Source organism: Nerophis ophidion, linkage group LG02 (assembly GCF_033978795.1).
Source record: "Nerophis ophidion isolate RoL-2023_Sa linkage group LG02, RoL_Noph_v1.0, whole genome shotgun sequence".
Classification (NCBI taxonomy): Eukaryota; Metazoa; Chordata; class Actinopteri; order Syngnathiformes; family Syngnathidae; genus Nerophis; species Nerophis ophidion.
Genome location: NC_084612.1, coordinates 22,480,114 through 22,503,993, shown reverse-complemented (window position 1 = coordinate 22,503,993; position 23,880 = coordinate 22,480,114). Strand labels below are relative to the sequence as shown.

General features: G+C 40.6%; 1 protein-coding gene across 1 annotated transcript in view; it reads right to left on the bottom strand.

The window, feature by feature from the left end:
* spata17 (spermatogenesis associated 17) overlaps nucleotides 1–23,445 on the bottom strand; it is a 58,072-nt gene extending 34,627 nt beyond the window's left edge. Inside the window, exons 1-5 of the mRNA XM_061875422.1 lie at nucleotides 23,200–23,445; nucleotides 19,543–19,632; nucleotides 18,448–18,529; nucleotides 17,075–17,125; nucleotides 3,702–3,805 (exon numbers count right to left, since the gene is read on the bottom strand). Coding sequence (XP_061731406.1) covers nucleotides 3,702–3,805; nucleotides 17,075–17,125; nucleotides 18,448–18,529; nucleotides 19,543–19,632; nucleotides 23,200–23,267 — 395 coding nt within the window. The 5' untranslated portion in view covers nucleotides 23,268–23,445. The remainder of the gene's footprint in view (nucleotides 1–3,701; nucleotides 3,806–17,074; nucleotides 17,126–18,447; nucleotides 18,530–19,542; nucleotides 19,633–23,199) is intronic.
* Between the last annotated feature and the right edge of the window lie 435 nt (nucleotides 23,446–23,880).

The following is a 23,880-nucleotide window of genomic DNA, read 5'->3' as shown; positions in this document are numbered from 1 at the left end:
TGGAAAACTTTAGGGCTATCGAGTGCCAACTTCCACTTCTCCCATGTAGATAAAACGCAAAGAGGATCAGTAGCAAGCAAATCAGGTGGTGGTGACTCGGCGGGGGGGCGGTGAATGCGCCGGCAGTCATAGACACCATGCTCTGCACTGCAGTCTCCTTACCAAGGCCGCACCCATGGCAAATCTTGTCTACGGCTGGGTTGATCTTGGCGAGCCAGTTTTTCAGATTAGGCTGATGCCCACTAGGCAGTCAGCTCAGCGTCATCTGTTCCAGACAGTTAAGTTTCCCTTGCCTATCACCGTACATTTGTCTGCTCTGTTCATGCTGGTTTTAACTCCCCCTCGTCGCCTGTCGTATCGCCATCTTGGCTGAATCAGAGTGGCAATCGACTTCAGATTGCGAGTTCCTGATCCCGGAAAAGTGAGAGTAATCCAGATGTACACCGTGCTTTGAGGCCGGAAAGGATGTTAATGATATTTGTAATTATTGTTGGAGAGACCTTGGAGGGGTTGGCGTTCTGGATACTTAGCAGTGACGATTGGCTGTCACGAACTATTTGGGCTTTCTGAATGGCTTATTCTTCTTGGATATCTTGTAACACAGCTTTAACTGCTTTCGTTTCTGCTTGGAAGGAGAAGCACCATCTGGCGGCTGGTATGGGGAGAGAACGGTGAATCGGGGGATCACTTGGATGGCCGGTGGTGACGATGATACTTCCTGTGCCAGCTGAGTTACTGTTCGCTGCAAACCCATCTGTGTAATTAGTTAGGTCGTAGGTGCTACAGTCCTGTTGTAGCTGCTTCAATGCTCAAAGTTATCTTTCTCAGTATCCCCAGACTTGTGCTCTGACATTTCAGATATGTGTTGGCCCGTCTCCAGCCACTGCGGAAGTAGATCGGTTTGGTGGGCCTGGCACGCCAGCTGGATTTCTGGGTCCTTTGTCTGACTTCTGAGACCTCTGTTTGGTGGCCCAGGTTGTTGGGTGCCATCCTGAGGGATTTCTCTATCGCAATGGTGCTCAATTGTGTTGCCCTAGTCTGGATGGTTGATCGATCAGCTTCCGCCAAATTCGCCTCAACTGGTATCGTTTTGGCCTGCCCGTGTATTGTAGGCAGTTCTCCAGTGTCTCCACTGTAGAGTTGGAGGTCCAAGGCCGCCACGCCGGCGTCGCATACTTAACCGAGGCTCTCATGGCAGCTATGTCGGTGGTTCGAGGGGTCTTCTCATTGTAGCCCAAGTCGGTCTTTGCTTGGCACCACAAGGCTTCTACCTGTCTCTTTAGCTTCCTGCCAACATTCGCTACATGAGTGGTAAAGGTTAGCTGCCGGTCATATGTCAATCCCAAACTGCTAAGGTTAGCTGCCGGTCATATGTCAATCCCAAACTGCTACATCACCTGCATCATCTACGTCGTCTGACGGTGTTGGCACCTCGCTTCCTAATTTCCATTGCCTCCTTGATCCATCTCTTCTATTTATTTATTTCTCATGAAATTACTTCTCTCTGTGTGTTCAATACGTCGGTAGCTTGCACTGATTTCACTGCCGTTGTGTCGGCTGCGCCTTTTGTGGTTCAAAGTCGTGTTGCAGTTTTATCAATGAGTTGTGTTGTTTGTATTTATTGTGGCTTTTGCAATCATGCTGTTGCTGAAATTTATGATATTGTAATGCCTGGCAGTGGAGATGGAGAGGGACTCTTAGAAGCTTTAACAAGCAGTAACAAACTCATGGAGTCAAAACACATGTATGCCACAACTCATGTTTAGACACTCAGCAGAGGGAAACCTAAAATCTCAAGGGAATCCGTTCACTAGTCTGCCACTCTCACAATGTCACACACAACAGCACTGCCTCGTAAAGGCACAGAGACACGCATGTCAAATATTACACTATCGTCTTGTGCCGTTTGCGTTTGTTAAGAGACACCTATGTCAAATATTACACTATCGTCTTGTGCCGTTTGCATTTGTTATGACGTTTCTCGACCACCGTAGATAGTTGCCATTTTTGTTTTTATGACGCCACAGATGGAAAATACACTTAACATTTAACATCTTTATTAATTTAAGTGCTAAACGTCATATGAAGTCTGCAATTTTTAAAGCAAATGTTTTCCTTTTTCTTTTATCGATAAAATCGATCAATTCCCTTTTAAAATGATCTTGGATCGATACCTATCTCGTGAGAGGCACATTTTCATAGCACACATTGATATACATGAAATGTAGGAATATAAATCAATATATCAATGTATTGTTCAATCGTTACAACCCTAATATACAAAGTACCACTCTATAATGCAACTTTACCTGCTTTTTGCCTTAAATTGAATTTCAAGGATGATGCTTTACATTACTAACCTTGCAGGAGGGCACGTCATGCATTGTTGGTTTTGATATTTTTTTAATTTATTTTTATTAGACAAGATGGCGGTTATCATTATTAAAAGGCAATTGCATCAGCACACGTGCAAGTTATTGTGCTTAAACAATTGTGCCTGGCCCAGGCCCATCTCTTACAAAAATGCAGTGTTTAAGTTCTAGTGTGAGTGCTTTAAAGGGAGTATACAAAATCCAAAACCAGTGAAGTTGGCACAATGTGTAAATCGTAAATAAATGGTAAATGGGTTGTACTTGTATAGCGCTTTTCTACCTTCAAGGTACTCAAAGCGCTTTGACACTACTTCCACATTCACCCATTCACACACACATTCACACACTGATGGAGGGAGCTGCCATGCAAAGCGCTAACCAGCACCCATCAGGAGCAAGGCTGAAGTGTCTTACTCAGGACACAACGGACGTGGCGAGGTTTGAATATAAAACAGAATACAATAATTTGTAAATCTTTTTCAACCTATACTCAATTGAATAGACTGCATTCAAACTGGAAAACTTTATTTTTTGCAAATATTAGCTCATTTGGAATTTGATGTTTGCAACATGTTTCAAAAAGGTGGCATAAAAGACTGAGAAAGTTGAGGAATGCTCATCATACTTTTCTGGAACATCCCACAGGTAAACAGGCAAATTTGGAACAGGTGCCATGATTGGGTATAAAAGAAGCTTCCATGAAATGCTCAGTCATTCAATAAACAAGGACGGGGCGACGATCACCACTTTGTGAATAAATGTGGAAGCAAATTGTCCAACAGTCTACGAAAAACATTTCTCAATGAGCTATTGCAAGGAATTTAGGGATTTCACCATCTACGGTTCAGAGAATCTGGAGAAATCACTGCATGTAAGCGATGATATTACAGACCTTCGATCCTTAAGGCGGTACTGAGTCAAAAAACGACATCAGTGTGTAAAGGATATCCCCATATTGACTCAGGGACCCTTCAGAAACCACTGTCAGTGGTAAAAATGGCCCAGTGCCAACTTTTTTGCAATGTGTTGCTGCCATTAAATTTCAAGTTAATGATTATTTGCAGAAAAAAAAATTACGTTTCTCATTTTGAACATTACATCTTTGCGGTCCATTCAATTGAATATAATGAATATATATTGCAAATCATTGCATAATGTTTTTATTCACGAATTAAACAACATGCCTCCTTCACTGGTTTTGGGTTTAGTATTTTTTTTTCTAAATACAATTAAATTATAAATATAAACAATTGCAGTATGCCACCTACAACATTTCAGTACAGTTAACCTGCAGCAGAAAAAGTTCAAATAGTCATTTTCTTTTTTTACCTGATTACTTCATTTTTTCTGGACAGTCTTGTCAGATAGCTCTTGCGCGAATAGAAGCTATGGATGTACTTGCGCACATAAAATCCTCGCCACCTCCGCTGGATCTGCAGACAAGCAAAGCAGGGAAGCCACATTAAATAGATGACTGTATTAATGGTGTGAACAACAGCCTTAAATCACACATTGTATCATTATGAATCTTTTTCCCTGTCATGATGGAGGGACAAGCCAAGGTGGGATGGACAGCTGTCACAGCCGCTCCGTACGTTTTACTGCGTCGCTGCAGATTGATCGTGGAGGCTGCAGATTAGCCTCCTCTCGCACACATCCACGCATGTGAGCACGGCATTCTGAAGCAGAAGGGCGGATGTCCTTCAGACTAATTAGGAGATTAAAACAACAGCGAGTAAAAGAATCATCACACTATAAGAAGAAATAGGAGAAAGGATAGATGGAGCACGGGGAGGAAAACAAAAAAGAGCAAAATGAGAATTAGCATTGATCTGCTAGTCAATAGATAATTTTAAATAAAGTAATTGCCGCCTCGCAAGTTCTTGCTGACCTTTGTTGACAAGTGAAATCGATGCTGTTGAATCTGATACAAATCCGAGGTGCAGCATGTAAACATTGGTTTCTATTACAGCCTTAATACATTATCCTCCATTAGCTTAGCACGGCACAATACACAGGAGGGGAGAGAATGATTCAAAAAGAAGTGTCACAGGGGGATTTGGGGATGATTGTTTTTCCACCTGTGTCTTTTCGCTTCCATTCCCACATCAGCAAATATTTCTGTGGCAATAAAGGGCTGGCGACTACCGACTCTCTTCACTGATTCGTTCTTGCTAAGGGTCACTGGTACTCCATTTCTGATTTATTCCTATGTGCACACACTCTTGCAAATACAAAGTGGTGGCCATGGAAAAGCCAAAGTTTTTGCAGCATAAAATACATACAAGGACTTTTTACTTTTAAACAAACAAGTATTAGAAAGAATTACAGTGTTTTCTCAGATTGTGACCTCTGCTCGGTTAGACGCTGTAATGTGGGTGTAATTACCTTTACTATGACTGATACTGCCATGTGTTGGTGTAAATGTTACTACCACAACACATACCGCATGCAGAATAATTTATAAGAATGGATAGGATTTATACAGCACTTTTTCATATTTCAGACCCATTATTCTTTCAGTACAGTCAAACTGGTGGTGTTAAGAGACATGTTTGTGGCCACAGCTGCCCTATTGTAGACTGTCGGAAACGTGGCTTCCAAGTTGCGCCAACGCCCTCTCCAAATAACATTAAGCATTCACTCACTGGAAACAAAGTGGGTCAAGTGCATTGCCCAGGAACACAATGGCAGTGATGGCGGAAGCCAGATTCGAATCAGGTTTCCGCACCATTGCTGTATAGCATGGGTATCAAACTCTGGCCTGCGGGCCAAATTTGGCCCGCCGGGTAATTTCATTTGGCCCTTGAGGCAATAATAAATTAACATTAGAACTGGCCCGCCGGTATTATACAGTGGCGGGGCCGCTGTATCACCGCATTCAACGCTAATTCTCATACTTGCCAACCCTCATGATTTTTCCAGGAGAATCCCGAATTTCAGTGCCCCCCCCCCCCCCCGAAAATCTCCCGGGGCAACCATTCTCACGAATTTCCACCCGGACAACAATATTGGGGGCGTGCCTTAAAGGTACTGCTTTTAGAATTCTCTACAACCTGTCGTCACGTCCGCTTTCCCTCCATACAAACAGCGTGCCGGCCCAGTCACGTAATATATGCGGCTTCTACACACACAAGTGAATACAAGTCATACTTGGTCAACAGCCATACAGGTCACACTGAAGGTGGCCGTATAAACAACTTTAACACTTCTACAAATATGCGCCACACTGTGAACTCACACCAAACAAGAATGACAAACACATTTTGGGAGAACATACGCACCGTAACACAACATCAACACAACAGAACAAATACCCAGAAGCCATGGCAGCCCTAACTATTCCGGGACGCTACAATATATACCCCCGCTACCAACAAAACTCGATTTTGCATGTCACTATAAAGTTATATAAGCCTTGCTTGTTCAATATTCAATGCAAAACTTGTTTGGGTTCCTATTAAAAGGTTAAGTTGTTCAACTTTGGCCCGCGGCTTTGTTCAGTTTAGAATTTTGGCCCACTCTGTATTTGAGTTCGACACCCCTGCTGTATAGGGATGGGCGATATGACCTGAACTCTATATCAGTGGTTCTTAACCTGGGTTCGATCGAACCCTAGGGGTTCGATGAGTCGGCCTCAGGGGTACGGCGGAGGTCAAAACACCCAACTCATCGTGTAAATAAAAACTTCTCCCTATTGGCGTATCATGGATACGGCAACAGCAGAAGTCACACGGATTTGCAGGTGTGTAATTTGTTGTGAGTTCATGCACTGTGTTGGTTTTGTTGTTTGAACAAGGTGACGTTCATGTAGAGTTCATTTTGTGCACCAGTAAAAAAAACATGGTAACACGTTAGTATGAGGAACATATTCACCATTAATTAGTTGCTTATTAACGTGCAAATTAGTAGTAACATAATGGCTCTTAACTAGTCATTAAGTATTTATTAATGTCTTATTCTCGGCATGGCCTTACTATAACCCTAACCCTAACCAAATAATTTTAAATATTAGTCTTTTTTGCTTAGAACATGTTCCCCTAGTTTCCAAATAACTCTTAAATTAAGTCTTTGTTACTTAGAATATGTTCCCCATACTAAAGTGTTACCCAAAACATATAAGTTGTATATATAACTGTTTTGAATTTGAAAAAATAATATTATTTTTCACTAAAGAAGGGTTCGGTGAATGCGCATATGAAACTGGTAGGGTTTGGTACCTCTAACAACGTTAAGAACCACTGCTCTATATTGTGATATATTTTGTATTATCATGCGATAACAACATCCCAATGTATTGTTTGGTAGGTAAATGATAATAGAACCATTTCCAAACGGGTTACTAAGGCTCCCAATTTGGCGGCTTCAGCAATATTTTATTTATATTATTTAATATTGATCTAACTACTGTTATTATGCAACATATTCTGATAGTATACTATCGTTGCTGTCAATGTTTGTATCCATCCACCAAATTGTGTTTACATTCAAGAGCTCTAGTTTGCAGTTAGCATATCTTCCTGGTATGTAGCGTAGCATATATAGCTGTTCTTTGTCCTCCAGGGATGACAGTTATAAGAAACATAATTAATTTGCTGCCATCAAGGTGAGAATTCATGACTAAAAGTGGCTTTGCGCTATAAAGGACATTTGCCGCTTGCAAGAATGCTACAATGCTTTGAGGACGCGTTCCTCAAAGCATTGTAGCATTCACGCTGCCCCATGAAATGAACACTGTATTTGGTGGAGTTTACAGTTAAATTACAATGCCGAGGGATGGTATTCTCTGCAGTTAAGTACAAAAACACACCTTGATACTTGATTCTATGTTTCTCTCAGATTCACTTCGACTTCTGCGTTTAGAGGACACGACACAATCCAGACAAAACTCATATTAAACTCAAGAAGTGAAATAGCTAAGTAAAGTCTGGATTGGCCCTTGTGGGGTTCAAACTTAGATCCTTCTTACATCACTAGCCGCAGATCCAATTCCCTGCTCCATTCACGTTGACTTATCTTCCATTAAAATTGCTATTGCATCCTAAAGGAAGCTGTGATATTTTATAGGGGTAATAAAGTGCTTTTTCCTCCACCTGAAGGAGCTTCTGCTCCGCTCCACATGGTGACAGCAACCCCTGATCTTTTAACCCCTGACCTGCACCAGCTGTGCCAAACACTACTCCTGGATATACGTCCTTTTAATGTGACATTTACTGAAACCACTGGGTGGTCACTTCAAGTGTTTTGTTTTGCAATAAAAGTGTAAAACTTCCATTTCCAAGCCTTCCCACATCAGGTTCAAGCTATTTTGTCCAGTTGTTCATTGAAACAACCTCTTCAATAAAAGCTGGTGGATTGTATTTTTTTGCTGGTCTATAAAACCTCCTAAGGGTTGACACAGAATGAAGTTGTTAGCCAAAGGAAGATGCTGCATGGAATTGTAAAAACAAATATAAGGTTTCTGTGCAAATTCCCTGTGTGAAAATGCCAAAACATCAGTCATAGTCAGAGTGAGATGATATATTGCCTGCATAGGAGCAGCTGCTCTCCAGCATTTGGAAAAATTCAACACTACAGAGCTATTAAATGTTGCAAAATTTAAGATGGCAGAAAATACACTTTACAGACATGCAAGTGAATCAAGTATGGTTGGACGACACTCATGTTAAATTAAAGAGAACTGCATTTTTGGGGGGAATTTTGCTTATCATTCACAATCCCTATGTAAGATAAGTACACATATGTTCTTACTTTTTTATGCTTTCTAAATCGTAAAATACGGCCCGTAGAGCTGAAATACAATGCAGCTAATGGGAGTACACTATTCTGCCCATGAAGCCCCCTAAAAAACATCCCAACACGCTTTTTACATCTTGTGACCTGAATATTGACCAAGTATTATTGTTATTATAATCGCTAACGCGGAAACAATGTTTTTGATCACAGTGAGATAACTAGCTCCATCCATCCATCCATCCATCCATCCATCCATCCATCCATCCATCCATCCATCCATCCATCCATCAATCCATTTTCTACCGCTTGTCCCATTGGAGTCACGGAGGTGCTGGAGCCTATCCCAGCTGCAGTCGGATGGAAGGCGGAGTGCACCCTGGATAAATTGCCACTTCATCGCGGGCCCAACACAGATACCTTGTGGTGCTTTAATGAAATATTGAGCCAGTGAGCTGTTTCGTCGCCTTTGACTTGGTTAAAGTTGATTCTAGATTACAAATCAGGCATCACACCTGGATAGTAGAAGGTTCCAGCCATAAACCTAGAAGTTGGTAGTTGTTCAACTTAGACCGAAAGATGTGGAGAAAGGCACAGAAAATGGTAGTTTGCGGCCACCTTTCTTTTTTTTTTACCCTTTGCGACTATTATGATTACCATACATCTTAATGATGTGAACATCCCATCAGTCGGCATCAGTGTGAGAGTAGTAGACATTGTACAGTAAGTGATTGCTTTATCATGTTTGTAGTTTTTATTTCTTGTTTAGCACTTAGCAATAGTGCTACATGATTCTTAGTGTTTAACTACAGCTGGATCTGTTAAGCTTTTGCAGATCATCCTCCTTATGTACAGGCTTAAAAAGATGGTTCTGGATCATCATTTGTCGCAAATAATCGTTGTTAGCTCTCATGAAGTTTGCATGAGTAGAACTTGTTGTTGAAGGGAAAAGGAAAAACTGTGATGCATCTGTAAAATTAATACGCTGCCGTATACTAAAAAAAAAGCTTAATATGTAAAAATTGTATGTTATTATGAATACACCTATTACATTACATATACAGACCTTTTCCAAAAAAGTTTTATATACTGAAAAAGTTTATTTATTTTCATAATTCCATTCAAAACATTAAACTTCCATAGATTAGAGATTCAGGGAACACAACTTAAACAATTTCAAGTATTTAGTTGTGTATTTGTACATAATTTGGGCCTCTAGCTCACAAAACCCGCAAAAACAGGATTTCAAAAAAATTAAATACTGTGAAGAAATAAGCCCAAATTTTACAGGGCATGAATGTTTTAAACCGAGTGTCAAATACTACCCATCTACTAAACTTAAAACACCTGCACAGGTTTTCATTAAATTGCTTCACTTTGGTTCAATTAGTCAGGATCAGTAATGATCAATACGGGGAAAACTGCAGAAGACCAGAAGACCATCATTGATACCCTCCATAGGATGGGTAAGCCACAAAACTTCATAGCTAAGGAGGCTGGCTGTTCGCAGAGTGCTGTGTCCAAGCATATCAATGGAACGTTCAGTGGAAGGGCAAAATGTGGTCGGAGAAGATGAACCAGCAGAAGAGCGGACTGTGGGCTTCTGCGGATTATCAAACAGAGAAGATTCATGAATCTGACAGAGATAATAATTGGTGATTTTTTCACAGTATTCCCATTTTTTGAAATCCAGTTTTCGTGGGTTTTAGCTGGAAGCCCAAATTATGTACAAATAAACAAGGAAAGGGTCTGTATACTACAACATGTATATACACGATGGAAGTTTTACGTTTATTTACAATATAGAATGTATAAAAAAACAAACTTGTATTCTTGTCTTACATAAAGGTTGTGAATGATGGGCAAAATTCCCCAAAAAGTGCAGTTTGCCTTTAAATAAGGTTACTTTATTAGTATGCAAAAGTAAACCTGACTTGGAGGCAGCAAGTCTTACCTCTAATAATTAAATTTTAGACAATTATATGCAATTAAGGAACCCCCTTTTCTGTTCTAAGTTTGTTCATTTAATAAGATTCCAATTAATCTTTCTGGGGTTTAAGTACACACATAGCAAGGTTCATAAAGGCATTTTTAGAAGGAAATTGAGGATAAAACCCACACTAAACATTTTGGAAAGAACTGCAAAAGAGATGGAAAGCCAGTTGTAAAAGCCATTGTTAAGGTCATACATGAGTGACCTCTGACATAATACAAAATAAATGGACAACACAATTTGATATGCAAGTAGACTCCCAATTTGTACAATGGAGCCTGGATATACAAGTTGAATTATTTTTGGTGATAGAGCTCATAACTCAAAATACTCATACGTCAATTTAATTTTCCCCATTAAAATGAATGTTTTCAATTATTTTCCACTATTTAATTCAATGGATATCATTCGCTTCTTCTCAGCACTGCCATTTACCCTGACTTTCTTCCAACCAAGAGCATTAAAAACAAAGTTTTATCCGTCAAGATAGCCATCTACATGTAGCTAATGCTAGCGTGAAAGACACTCGATGTTTGGTGAATTTTTCAGGGTTAACTGTAGTATTTGCTACGTCAACTTGTGGTAGGGAGGTATTTGAAGCTGGCTCATAATTCACATTTTTGTTTTTTTTGTTGAACTTAAAATGGGTCTTATGATTCTAATTTTTATTTCACACACTTACTTGTGGTCTACTTAACCTGTAATGATGATGCTTTTAGTCAAATTGTTGCAAGATTGTACTTTACAGACCCAAATTCAAGCCCATGATCATTAGCTCCCTCTTTCAAAAGGCTTTTTAGTGCCATCCTGTCAGACTTGGACTTGGTCTTAGTTTGTTTTCCCGAGGTGCAAAGCGAATGGAGTGGAAACGGCATGAAGGTAAAGACATCTTTATTTTAACACTAAAACTAAAAAGAGGAACCAACAAAAAGCGCTCACAATGGAGGTACAAAACTTGGGCAATGAAAAAAAAGACTAGCACAAAGGCTAAAAACTATAAACATGAAACAAAACACTTGCACTATGGCATAGATAACAAAAAATTACTGTGACTGAGACAAGGGAATGAGAAGCAGCATGGATTTCATGGGTGCAGGAGGTGATGTTGCCAGACTGACTATTTGGTAACTGTGGCTTAAATAATGAACATGATAAGTGCAAACAGGTGTGGGACAAGACAGGTGAACTGATTGGTCGTCATGGTGACAAAACAGGGAGTGTAAAAAAAAAAGGAACTTAAAGAGTCCATAGGACCTGGTATTTCTAAGCAGTGCCCCATCCAAGTACTAACCAGGCCAGACACTGTTTAGCTTTGAGAACAAACGAGATTGGGGATGCTCAGGGTAGTATGGCCATACAAACTCATGATCAGACATGACAGATGAAAAATAATGAGTTGGCATAGTAACAAGACAAACAAGGAAATGCAAAACAGAACTAAATGTCCAAAAAACTAAAACAAAAATGACCAAAACAAAACATGATCCATAGGTGTGACAGAGCCCCCCCGTTAAGGACAGCTCCCAGATGTCCAAAAACAAAAACAAAACTATGATCGAGAGTCATGGGAGGGCGGGAGGGGGACATGGCGGTGGGTCGCCAGACCACGTGTCCCCGTATCCACCGGGGCAGCGCCAGGTGGCGGCGACGCGTAGAGGACCACTGCACCTGACGAGGTGGACGACCCAGGAAGGGCCATATCCGTGGCCGACGAGAAGGTCGGCACCCTTGGCGTGGCGGACGACCACGTAGTGGCCACATCCGTGACCGACGAGGAGGTCGGTGCCCTTGCCGTGACGGACGACCATGTAGTAGCCACACCCGTGGCCAACAAGGAGGCAGACGCGTCGTCATCGTGGCAGGCGATGAAGCTTGGCATGGTGCTGCTACTGGCGGCGCTGGAGCTTGGCGTAGTGCAGGCGCTGAACCCTGGCGCGGAGCATGCACTGGTACCTGTAGTGGTGCAGGCACTGGGACCCGACGTGGTGCAGGCACTGGAGCTTGGCATGGTGCAACTACCGGTGGCACTGGAGTTTGGCGTGGTGCAGGCAATGGGACCCGACGTGGTGCAGGCACTGGGACCCGTCGTGGAGCTGCGACTGGCGGCGCTTGGCGTAGTGGAGCTGCGACTGGCGGCGCTTGGCGTCGAGGAGCTGCGACTGGCGACGCTTGGCATGATGTAAGCACTGGTACTAGCCGTGGACTTGGACTTGGTGCTGGAATTTGACTTGGTGCTAGCCGTGGAGCAGGTCGTGGTGCTAGCCTTGGACTTGGTGCTGGACTTTGACTTGGACTTGGTGCTGGACTTTGACTTGGACTTGGTGCTGGACTTTGACTTGGTGCTAGCCGTGGAGCAGGTCGTGGTGCTAGCCGTGGAACAGGTCGTGGTGCTAGCCTTGGAGCACGTCGTGGTGCTAGCCTTGGACTTGGACTTGGTGGAGGTGGCCTAGCTGGAAGCTGTGGCTTAGCAGGCCGAAAGACCTGTGGTTTTGGCCGTGCTGGCCGCTGTGGCTTGGCAGGCTGAAAGACTGGTGGAGACGGACGTGCTGGAGGCTGTGGTTTGGCATCGCACTGGGCAGAACCAACCGAACAACCTCCAGTCCCAAGGAGTGGCTCCCAGGCACTCCCACCGTGATCTGGAAAAGTCTTTTGGGGTGGGCGGAGGGAGGTGAGGAAGGGGGCAGAATCCTCCTCATTAAATTGTCCAAATTGTTTTTTTATTTTCTGCAGGCTTTGATTGAGAGAGTGGAGAAAAATAAAAAATAATAATTGTGTCATGGGCGGGGGTTGAGTCCTGGGGGGCGGGGCATGAAAACTGGATGGCTGTGATTGACTTGATAAAGAGTTCACAAACATGGTTTGATAATGTCTTGTTATGGACATGGAGTCTATAGTTGGGAGCAGCTGACAGAAAAGAGATTTGAGAAAAAAAAAATCTTCATCTGTCATGTCCTCTTCCGGTGACGGTGTGACGTCATCATGAAGAAGCCGGGCAGACCGCTGCCTTTTTCCGCCCGGAGGGGGAGGAGCATGCGGGAGCGACGCATGCTGTCCGCTCGCGGAAGTTTTCCCCGACGTGCTCCGTTTGGAGCGGCGTTTCCTGGACTGTGGTGACGTACAGCCGTCCTCGGACCACATTGAGCTAATAGGGATTAGCTTGCCATTTGGTCCCCACATCAGGTCTCGCTCCGCCATGGCTCCAAACGACTCCCATTTCTTTTCCTCCCTGGAATCCAAGACGCTTGCAGGGAAAACGTTTTCCTGCTGGCAACATAATGTCAGACTTGGACTTGGTCTTAGGTTGTTTTCCCGAGGTACAAAGCGAATGGAGTGGAAACGGCGTGAAGGTAAAGACATCTTTATTTTAACACTAAAACTAAAAACAGGAACCAACAAAAAGCGTTCACAATGGAGGTACAAAACTTTGGCTATGAAACAAAAGACTAGCACAAAGGCTATAAACATGAAACAAAACACTTGCACTATGGCATGAATAACACAAACTTACTGTGACTGAGACAAGGGAATGAGAAGCAGCATGGATATCATGGGTGCAGGAGGTGATGTTGCCAGACTGACTATTTGGTAACTGTGACTTAAATAATGAACATGATAAGTGCAAGCAGGTGTGGGACAAGACAGGTGAACTGATTGGTCGTCATGGTGACAAAACAGGGAGTGTAATAAAAAAAGGAACTTAAAGAGTCCGAAGGTCAAAAGCACCTGGTATTTCCAGGCAGTCTCCCATCCAACCAGGTCAGACACTGCTTAACTTTGAGAACAAAAGAGATTGGGGATGCTCAGGGTAGTATGGCCATACAAACTCATGATCAGACATGACAGATGAAAACTAATGAGTTGGCATGGTAACAAGACAAACAAGGAAATGCAAAACAGAACTAAATGTCCAAAAAACTAAAACGAACATGACCAAAACAAAACATAATCCATAGGTGTGACAAATCCAGCAATAAGTATACAGTTCATGCTATGGCAGTCTCCCTATTTTAAATGACATCCCTGCACGAATATAGCATTATATGTAGCTTGTTTATATCTGTAAATAAACAATACGTAGCTAAGCTACGATGCCACATGCTATCGTATCAGTGCAAATGGTCAATCTACTGTTATTTGAGTTGCCGCTTCATTGTCTTCACCATTCCCATAAACTTAATTGACATTGAAAGTTAACCAGACAATTTCTACTTCTGGATTTAATTGCAGACATGTCTTTGTTTGGACTACAAACATGCTACAATAAACAAAAATGGAGTATTGGCGCAACATGTATGCTGGAAAACATTTAAGGAGATAGCCGCTGACGCCACGAGTTGGCAATGACATGCGTTACAAGTCAGGACAGACCTCAAACAGCTCATTTTGAACAAAAATATATTTTATTCTGAATCTTTTTGCGACGCCCCCATAGTGTGATTTCAAACTTCTGGGTATCCGAAATACACGAAAACAGCTGCCAAAAGGCAAGACCCTAATATACAAAACTCGCTTTTCTTACCTGTTGGTACCTGCCTTTGTGTATTTGGGATCCGCGTAAGTCCCGAAAATTTGAAATCAAACTATGGAGGTGTTGAGAAGATTTTTATAACATACTATTGACATCCTTCATACTTCTACTAAACAATCTGTTTAGAGTTTGCCCTCATTAGTGACGTTTTTCCCATTGGTAGTTTCAGCCGATGATTTATATAAGTTACAATTTTATCCAGTGTGTTTGCGCCAGTCTGACATTGTAGTCCGCATTGTAGTCAACAAGTTATTTTTTTTCCTATCCTGTTGTTGACGTGGAGACTGGCTCATAAATGTTGCCATTTCTAATACAAAGTCGAGCATAGTTTGGATTTATATATGTCAGACTCGATATTGAAACGCTAAAATCTACAACTAGGATGACGGCGAGAAGATGCTGTCGAAGTGGAGGCACGTAAATAAGACCCCCCCAGAAAACGGCGCATCCTGAAACTGATATCCTCAACCCTCCGTCTATCCATTCTTTCCCGCTTGTCCTCATTCGTGTTACAGGTAAGTTGGGGCCTATCCCAGTTGACTTTAAGCAAGAGGTGGAGGCACATATAGACACTAACACCTATGGACAATTTAGTTTCTACAATTAGCCAAACATTAATGTTTTTGGAATGTGGGAAGAAGGCAGAGAGTACCAAGAATAAACTCACGCACACAGGGAATTCCAGGCAAACTCCGCACAGATATGCTCATGTGTAGATTTAAACCCTGCTCCAGCATAATCTAATGTAAACACTGCCTTTATAGCTTTGAAAAATGTACATACTGTATAGTCTGTTAGCTTGGAAACAGACACAAATATAAAAAAAAGGATTGTAGATGTGGAGACAGATAATAGTGAACACAGCTAGAATGATTTTTGGGACAGATATATGGATAGATGATTAATGGGTGGAAGGTCAGTTGCCAGGGTTTCCCCTAGACTGCCAAGATACCTGTGGCGGCATGGGTGTGACCATGGGCGTGGCCACCATGACATCATCGAAATTTAGTCTTATCTGCTGTGATATGATTTTCTTAAAAAAAAAATGTTTCGCTAGTGTTTTTTAAAATTGACTATTAGTTTTATCCTGCTTCTAAATGTGTGTTTTAACTCCTGTGCAGCACTTTGTGAAAATGTTATTGTTTTCTAAAACGTGCTATATAATAAAGTTGACTGGATTGGAAAACAAGGTTAAAAAAATGTATACATACTGTAAAACAAATCAGTTATTATTAATTAGTATTAAGATATATTTGTATATTGTTTTGCCTTATTTTCAATTGTTGTTGCTTATTGTACAATGCACTTTGATAATTTTTCAAGTGTCATTCTGGAGACTTTTAATTACTTTTTTAAAATAAAAACTAGAAGCAAAAAATCTAATCTTCTGGTGTTATTATAAAATGTAGTCATGTTTAGAGACTCTTGACTTCTGTCCCTCAATGTCCCTGACAAAAAAGGCTAGCTACAGCAAGCATGACGTCACACTTGCTTCGCGCTGCTCCAGTTCAACCCTCTTTTCTTAAAAGCCGCCACTGTCCTCTTAACAATTGCGCATTGTGTAGATCGCTCTCGGCGGGTATATCTGGTTATGTCCACATCACAGACATGCTGACAATGTTTCAGACAATGTTGTGCGTCTTGTTTACATCGAGGTTCGCCAGCACTGTTTTCGGTAATCAAAGCCTTTTTTCGCTGTTCAAGTTGTCTGTATACCACTTGTCAAAAGTGCGCAAATAATAGGTTATATTTATATCCATTCATACTGTAACGACCTGCTGGTGGTAATGTTTAATGTTCATGTGGTTTGGATTTAATGTCAGGTTTTCAAAGATTGCAAACACACTGTCCGTGCCTAAAAGGTGATTGGCAGAGAATGACGAAGAGCTGTTGTGTGTCCGGCAGGCAAGCGCGGACTTACGGAAACGAAAGTATGTACACAGGCGGTAAAACCTGTTGGAATTGTTCCATTTGTTATGATAAGATTAGTAATACAAGTTACAAATCTTGTCAGACATGTAATTTCTTCTTGGGGCAACAATATATTATCCATCCATCCATTTACTACCGCTTATTCCCTTTTGGGGTCGCGGGGGGCGCTGGCGCCTATCTCAGCTACAATCGGGCGGAAGGCGGGGTACACCCTGGACAAGTCGCCACCTCATCGCAGACAATATATTATATTACTAAAATTTCATTTCAATTAAAACATTTTTTTTTTAAATTCAAGATGTGGCGATAATAAAAATTCTGCGGTGGTATGTCACATTCATCCATCCATCCATTTTCTACCACTTGTCAATTACATTAAGGGGAAACCCTGGTTGCTGTGATGGACATTTTGTCACAATGGTCACTTTTGATTCGGTGTCTCGACACCATGCACACGGTGTGTCCCTCCACCATGACAGACTTTTTTTTTCAACTACACACTGTGGCGATATTTACCCTAACAGCCATCTCGTTGTAGAAATTCATCTTCATGATAAAATATGCTGCCTGTGAACACAAAGGAATAGACACCGTTACATGTTGTCTCGTGGCCCTCTGATCTGTCCACAGCAGGCGTCAAAGATAAAGAGCTCTTTATACATAGTACATTTCACACAGGCAGCACGGATAGGGCCACTCCACGGTACGAGAGGGGGGAAAGCACCAGAAAAGAAAAAGACAAAGAGTCATGAGGGTATGGTAGAAGAGAGCAAGAGAGAGAGAGAAAAAGAGAGTGATTAGGGGGACTTTGTATCAAGGGGAGGACAGTGCTCTCTTAATACACCAACACGCGCTAAGGCCAAGAAAATCTATGGCGGTGAAGCAGTGAGCTAATGGAGATGTATGACGGCCCAACGCGTTCCTCTGGATTTCATAATCAATGACAGCTTCGCCAGAAGAGACTAACAAAAGGCCAGAGAATATGCGGGCCGTCACACACACCGTCAACCAGAGGGGGCACATTTCAGGAGCACTCTGAAGAGTTGGCCAGTAAAGGGATCCATATTTCAGCACATCTTTTTTTTTAAGACCGACAGGCAAGAGACAGAGGAGACAGGAGACTTGAAAGGAGGCTGTAAATTCAGCTTGATGTTCGGAGATGAGGCTTTTGCAGAAGTCGCATTAAACATGATAAAGTCCAAAATTGTGGAAGGATTAAGACAGTTGAGGACTGGAGCCTCTCTCTGGGCTCATTCCGAACCATGGAACGTGTGAGATATTCAAATTGCCACTCGTATGTTCCCAAACAGCCTCTTTTTAGCCCATATATGCGATGTGACACATCCTTCATCGTTTATACCAGTGCCCCTCGCCGCCATCCCCCCACCCCGCACCACACTTGCAGTGTTTTTTTTTTTTGAACGCCTCCCAAACGGTGGCTGGCAGTTATGCTTTAGCAAACAGTCAATTTAGGGGCATGATAAATAGCTTGTTGTGATACGTTTACAAAACTCAATCCAGGGGAAAATTATATGTGAGAGCGCTGGGTATTGGATCCAGTATAAACAATCTGTTCAATTAGGAAGCAGTTGGAGGCAATATGCTGAAAATGTGGCCTTGTTTTACTAAAGCACACACAGGTCCACCACACTAACTACTTCTACCATTTCTCTCCACACTCATTCTAATGCATCCAAAGAAATGCCTTGCAGATAAAATTCTATCTCATATTACATCATATATCGTAAGTGCTAATTCCCCATTGTGTAATGAGTGAATTATATTTCTTAAGGTCAGATGCAGGGACTTAGGTATATAGCAATTGAATTCTAATGCCTAATATCATAACTTAATCAATACATCTATAGCTTTTCCTGGTTTGGGCTTACCGTCACCATTTGTCTGAAAAGTGCCCTTGCTCTGAAGCCCCGCCATATCTTCTGTATAATGACTGCCTTCTCGTGCAGATTCCTGCAATAAAGTCATATTGGGTAGAGGATTAGATGGCTATTTTGTGCGCATTAAATTAAATTGTGAATGTCTTTTGATAGTGGGTCAAATAAAACCTAAAAACACAATAAATTATATTGAGATGCAAATGAAAATAACTAAAAAAAGAATGTATGTCTTGCTTAAAATGTATTTAAAGTAGGTGTTGACGAGAACAAACTAAATAAATCAATAATAAACTCTGTTGAAAGCAAGGAAAACAGCAATTTTGCTTGCTCACAAAAGGTTATGATGTAAAATAATGGAATTAAAAGGTCAGAGAATCATGCTTCTTCACACACAGGAAATTGCTGCTCCTCCAGGCCTTTCTATCATGTCCGATGAGCCTTCCCTCCCACCACCCTTAGAGCAGCGGCACACATTTGTATTCATCTTCAAACATACTCTAAATGCAAGTCCATTGCAGATCTCCACCTCCAATGAGGCCATCCATTTCCAAAAGGCCATTTATACACCCAGAAAATCAATGCTTATAGTGGGATAGCACAACCCCAGAGTTGCACTTAGGCAGCTAAAATTGTTGCTAATCATCCACTTAACGCTTTGATCAATTAACTAAAGTAATCTGAATTAACCTACTGTCTGGAAGTTTGTCTGCTGACCTGGCAGAATAGCACTGGGGTCGCAGCACAGAACAGGCATGGAGATAGAGATGGTCAATGTGTGCGTGTGTGTGTGTGTGTGTGTGTGTGTGTGTGTGTGTGTGTATGTGTGTATGTGTGTGTGTGTGCGTGAAAGGAGCACATAGAACTAGCCACATATATTCCTCAAGGCCATTTGCAAAGCTACTGAAGTCCTATGATTATGGGAGTGAGCCAGTATCAGAGTTTTCCATGTAAATTAACATAGCCTAGATGGTTTATAAGCCCTGAGGGAAAAAGACAAAGCTACAATTGGTGGGACGTGTACAGTATGAAATAAAAAAGGGTACAATCTGTCACGTGACAAATAAAGACATGAGGACCATGTATTACCTGATGTAGATTCTCACCCTGTGGCCTCTGAACCAGCTCTGGATTTTGAGAACAGCCTTGAATTCTGCCCGTTTGTTTGCCTCAGCTAACCTAAAGCAACATGCAATCAATCGTCAGTTTCATAAAGACGACTTATTTTTGAATGTTTGTTTTAACACTCAAGCTGTTGCTCCACAACACTGAAATACGATTTTTTTTACACTTAAACTTAAACTAATTACAAAAGTACACTTCATTCACTAACTGTGCTCCAAAAAGGGTCTGTTACAATAATACATAATGTTGGCTGTGGAAAACATACAAACCCTTTCTTTATTAAATCAAGAATAATGAAATTCAACAATTTGGTGTATTTGCAAACAGCTAAAATTATGTACAAAGCAAACTATAACCCGCTACCCTACAATGTACAACAATTATTCTCAACAAGAGGAGAAATATACACATAAAACACTCAAAACCTTTAGCATATTATGGAAGTAGAATTGTCTCACATCAGCTTATATATATATCAGTATGACATTAATACATATGCATATATTAATAAATATACAAATACAAACACAAATGTGATATACAAATAGATAAAAAATGTGTATAATTATACGTGTATTTGCAAATACATTTTTGAAATTTTAAATGGCAAATGGGTTGTACTTGTATAGATAGCGCTTTTCCACCTTTTAAGGAACTCAAAGAGCTTTGACACTATTTCCACATTCACCCATTCACACACACACATTCACACACTGATGGCGGGAGCTGCCATGCACGGCGCTAACCAGGACCCATCAGGAGCAAGGGTGAAGTGTTTTGCTCAAGGACACGACGGACAAGACTAGGATGGTAGAAGGTGGGGATTAAACCAGTAACCCTCAGTTTGCTGGCACGGCCACTCTCCCAACTTCGCCACGCCGTCTCCAAAATGTATAAAAATAAAAATATATACAAATGAAATGTATAAATATTTAAATGTGACATACAAATAATTCAAGAATTTGTATACTTAAAAGTGTATTTGTAAATATATTTTGGAGATTTGAATATAAATGTGATTGATTTTGCATTTTTATTCGTATTGAATTTGCACGTGGATCGCTTTTTTGCTTTTGCGTCGATGAAACATTCCTCCCACAAACCAGAGGCACAAATAAATGTGACCTACACACTCCTCTGAACAACCAGCAGAGGGCACTGCAGCCAGAGCGGTCTCGGTCATAGACATGGTCAGACACTGGCAAGCCAATCAGAGGCACACTAGAGAGAGTCATATGATGATGATTTGACACACATTGTACTCATAAGAGATCAGTATCTACATCTGGACAAGGTCATTAACGGCATTGATACAATAAAATAAACTGTTAGCACAGTCTTTCAGATTACCTGGTTAAATTAGCATTAGCTAATACAACGCTAACGTTAGCAAGCTGAGGCCCGTTGTGCGTTCTTTCTGTAAACACGTGGAATGTTTTTGTGCAGAGAACTCCAGGAATTTTGCATATAATGCATATAATGCTCTGTGACCCAGACTGCTCTGGCTGCAGTGCCCTCTGCTGGTTGTTCAGGGGAGTGTGTAGGTCACATTTGTTTGTGCATCTGGTTTGTGGGAGGAATGTCTCATCGACACAAAAGCAAAAAAGCATCCATCCATCCATTTTCTACCACTTATTCCCCTTTGGGATGGCGGGGGCGCTTGTGCCTATCTCAGCTACAGTCGGGCGGAAGGGGGTGTACACCCTGGACAAGTAGACAGACAACATTCACACTCACATTCACACACTAGGGCCGATTTAGTGTTGCCAATCAACCTATCCCCAGGTGCATGTCTTTGGAAGTGGGAGGAAGCCGGAGTACCCGGAGGGAACCCACGCATTCACAGGGAGAACATGCAAACTCCACACAGAAAGATCCCGAGCCCGGGATTGAACCCTGACTACTCAGGACCTTCGTATTGTGAGGCAGACGCACTAACCCCTGTCACACCGTGAAGCCCCCTGTCCCCCCAAAAAAGTATCCTCATATGCAAATTCAATACAAATACAAAATCAAGCATATTTATATTCAAATCTCAAAAATATATTTACAAATACATGTTTATTTATACAAATTATTGATTTATTTGTATGTCACATTTGTATATTTATACATTTTATTTGTATATATTTTAAATCTCAAAAATATATTTACAAATACGCATTTATTAAACAAATTATTTATTTATTTGTATATCACATTTGTATTTGTATTTGTATATTTATCAATATATGTATATGTATTAATATCATATTGATATATATAAGTTGATGTGAGACAATTCTACTTCTATAATATATCAGAATATGAAATTAAATTGTGGAATGCATTACGCAAATAAATAAAAAAAGGACTCATTTGATTCACTTTAAGAAACTATTGAAATTTACAAAGTACGAGGTAGAATTATGACAAACATATTGAACATTATTAAAAAAATTATAATATTCATATAATTATGTGAAGCCTAACTAACTAGTTATGTGAAAATCTGTTGTATTCAGAATTAATTGATGTAAATTGTGTACCAATGAAGAACAGGAAGTGAACTTGTGTTAATACCGAAATTGCACTGAGGTAGAAAAGGAGTAGGATTAAATACACTCTGCATTTACCTACTTCTTTTCGGACATGTTGTACAGAAAAAATGAAAATGTGTTATGTATCTTACTGAAATTGTATACATGTTAGACATATACTTCAACCAACTAACCAAAATAAACTGTCGCTGCACAACCCGAAAGTGTACTCTAATGCAGTGGTTCTCAAATGGGGGTACGCGTACCCCTGAGGATACTTGAAGGTATGCCAAGGGGTACGTGAGATTTTTTTTAAATATCCTAAAAATAGCAACCATTCAAAAATGTTTTATAAATATATTTATTGAATAATACTTTAACAAAATATGAATGTAAGTTAATAAACTGTGGAAAAAAATACAACAATGCAATATTCAGTGTTGACAGTTAGATTTTTTGTGGACATGTTCCATAAATATTGATGTTAAAGATTTCTTTTTGTGTGGAGAAATGTTTAGAATTAAGTTCACGAATCCAGATGGATCTCTATTACAACCCCCAAAGAGGGCACTTTAAGTTGATGATTACTTCTATGTGTAGAAATCTTTATAACTGAATCACTTGTTTATTTTTCAACAAGTTTTTAGTTATTTTCATATCTTTTTTCCGCAAATAGTTCAAGAAAGACCACTACAAATGAGCAATATTTTGCACTGTTATACAATTTAATAAATCAGAAACTGATGACATAGTGCTGTATTTTACTTCTTTATCTCTTTTTTTCAACCAAAAATGCTTTTCTCTGATTAGAGGGTACTTGAATTAAAAAAAGGTTCACTGAAAACAGATTGAGAACCACTGCTCTAATGCAAATTAATCAACATTACGGTATAATCAACTTTAAGGTGGCTGTATGTAAATATATAATTACGTGTATTATTCATAAAAGTGTACACAAAAAAACCGTATGTGAAATTCTTAAGGTAACTTAGCTAGAGTTTACTGTGCGTGTTTAGCCTAAATCTTTGTTTTAGCTTATTTAACACCCGAATAACGTGTAGCTAACTTGGAGAGCCTTTAGAAAAAAAATCGTTACCGATACCTCTGTTTGTAGAACTGTTGTTTTCGGAACTCTTCAATCTTACACTTAATCTTCAGGAGCTCCGCCATGTCCACCCCCCTGCACTGGGCTGCGTTTACTGTTGCCAGGGAAACCAAGCTGTCAATCAACAAAGAAGATCCGATCCGGTTGAAAGTCACTTCCGGTAAAGGTTGAAGATGGAGTTTTGTTTGTGTGCTTTCTTCATGTCTCCGTAAACAATATTCAGAAGCACCGACGTGAGTTATAGTATTTGTAAACTGGATAAAGTTTACCGTCAAATTACGTCAATTAGCAGGAGCTACGCACGTTATATGCTGATGTTGTGTTTCAAAGTAATGGACGTTCATGAAGGATCGCGTCAGCATCTACTGAGTATGTGGTGAGTACAAGTTCAACTTTAATGTTTAACAACAAATGTGAATAATTATCCTATATTTAGTTTCATGTCTTCAATGTATCATTACGTATATATTAGACCTGCGGTGTCCAAAGTGTGTCCCGGAACCAGTAGGCCTTCAGCTCATTATTTTATCGACCCACTGAACATTCTAAAAATAATTGTCAGAAATAAGACATAAAAAAGTGGAATCAAAGAGCGTACAGATGAATTGTGACAACGAAAAGTTTTAATGTTGACTTGTATTTTATTTTGTTATCCTGTCCAACTTCTTAGCATATAAT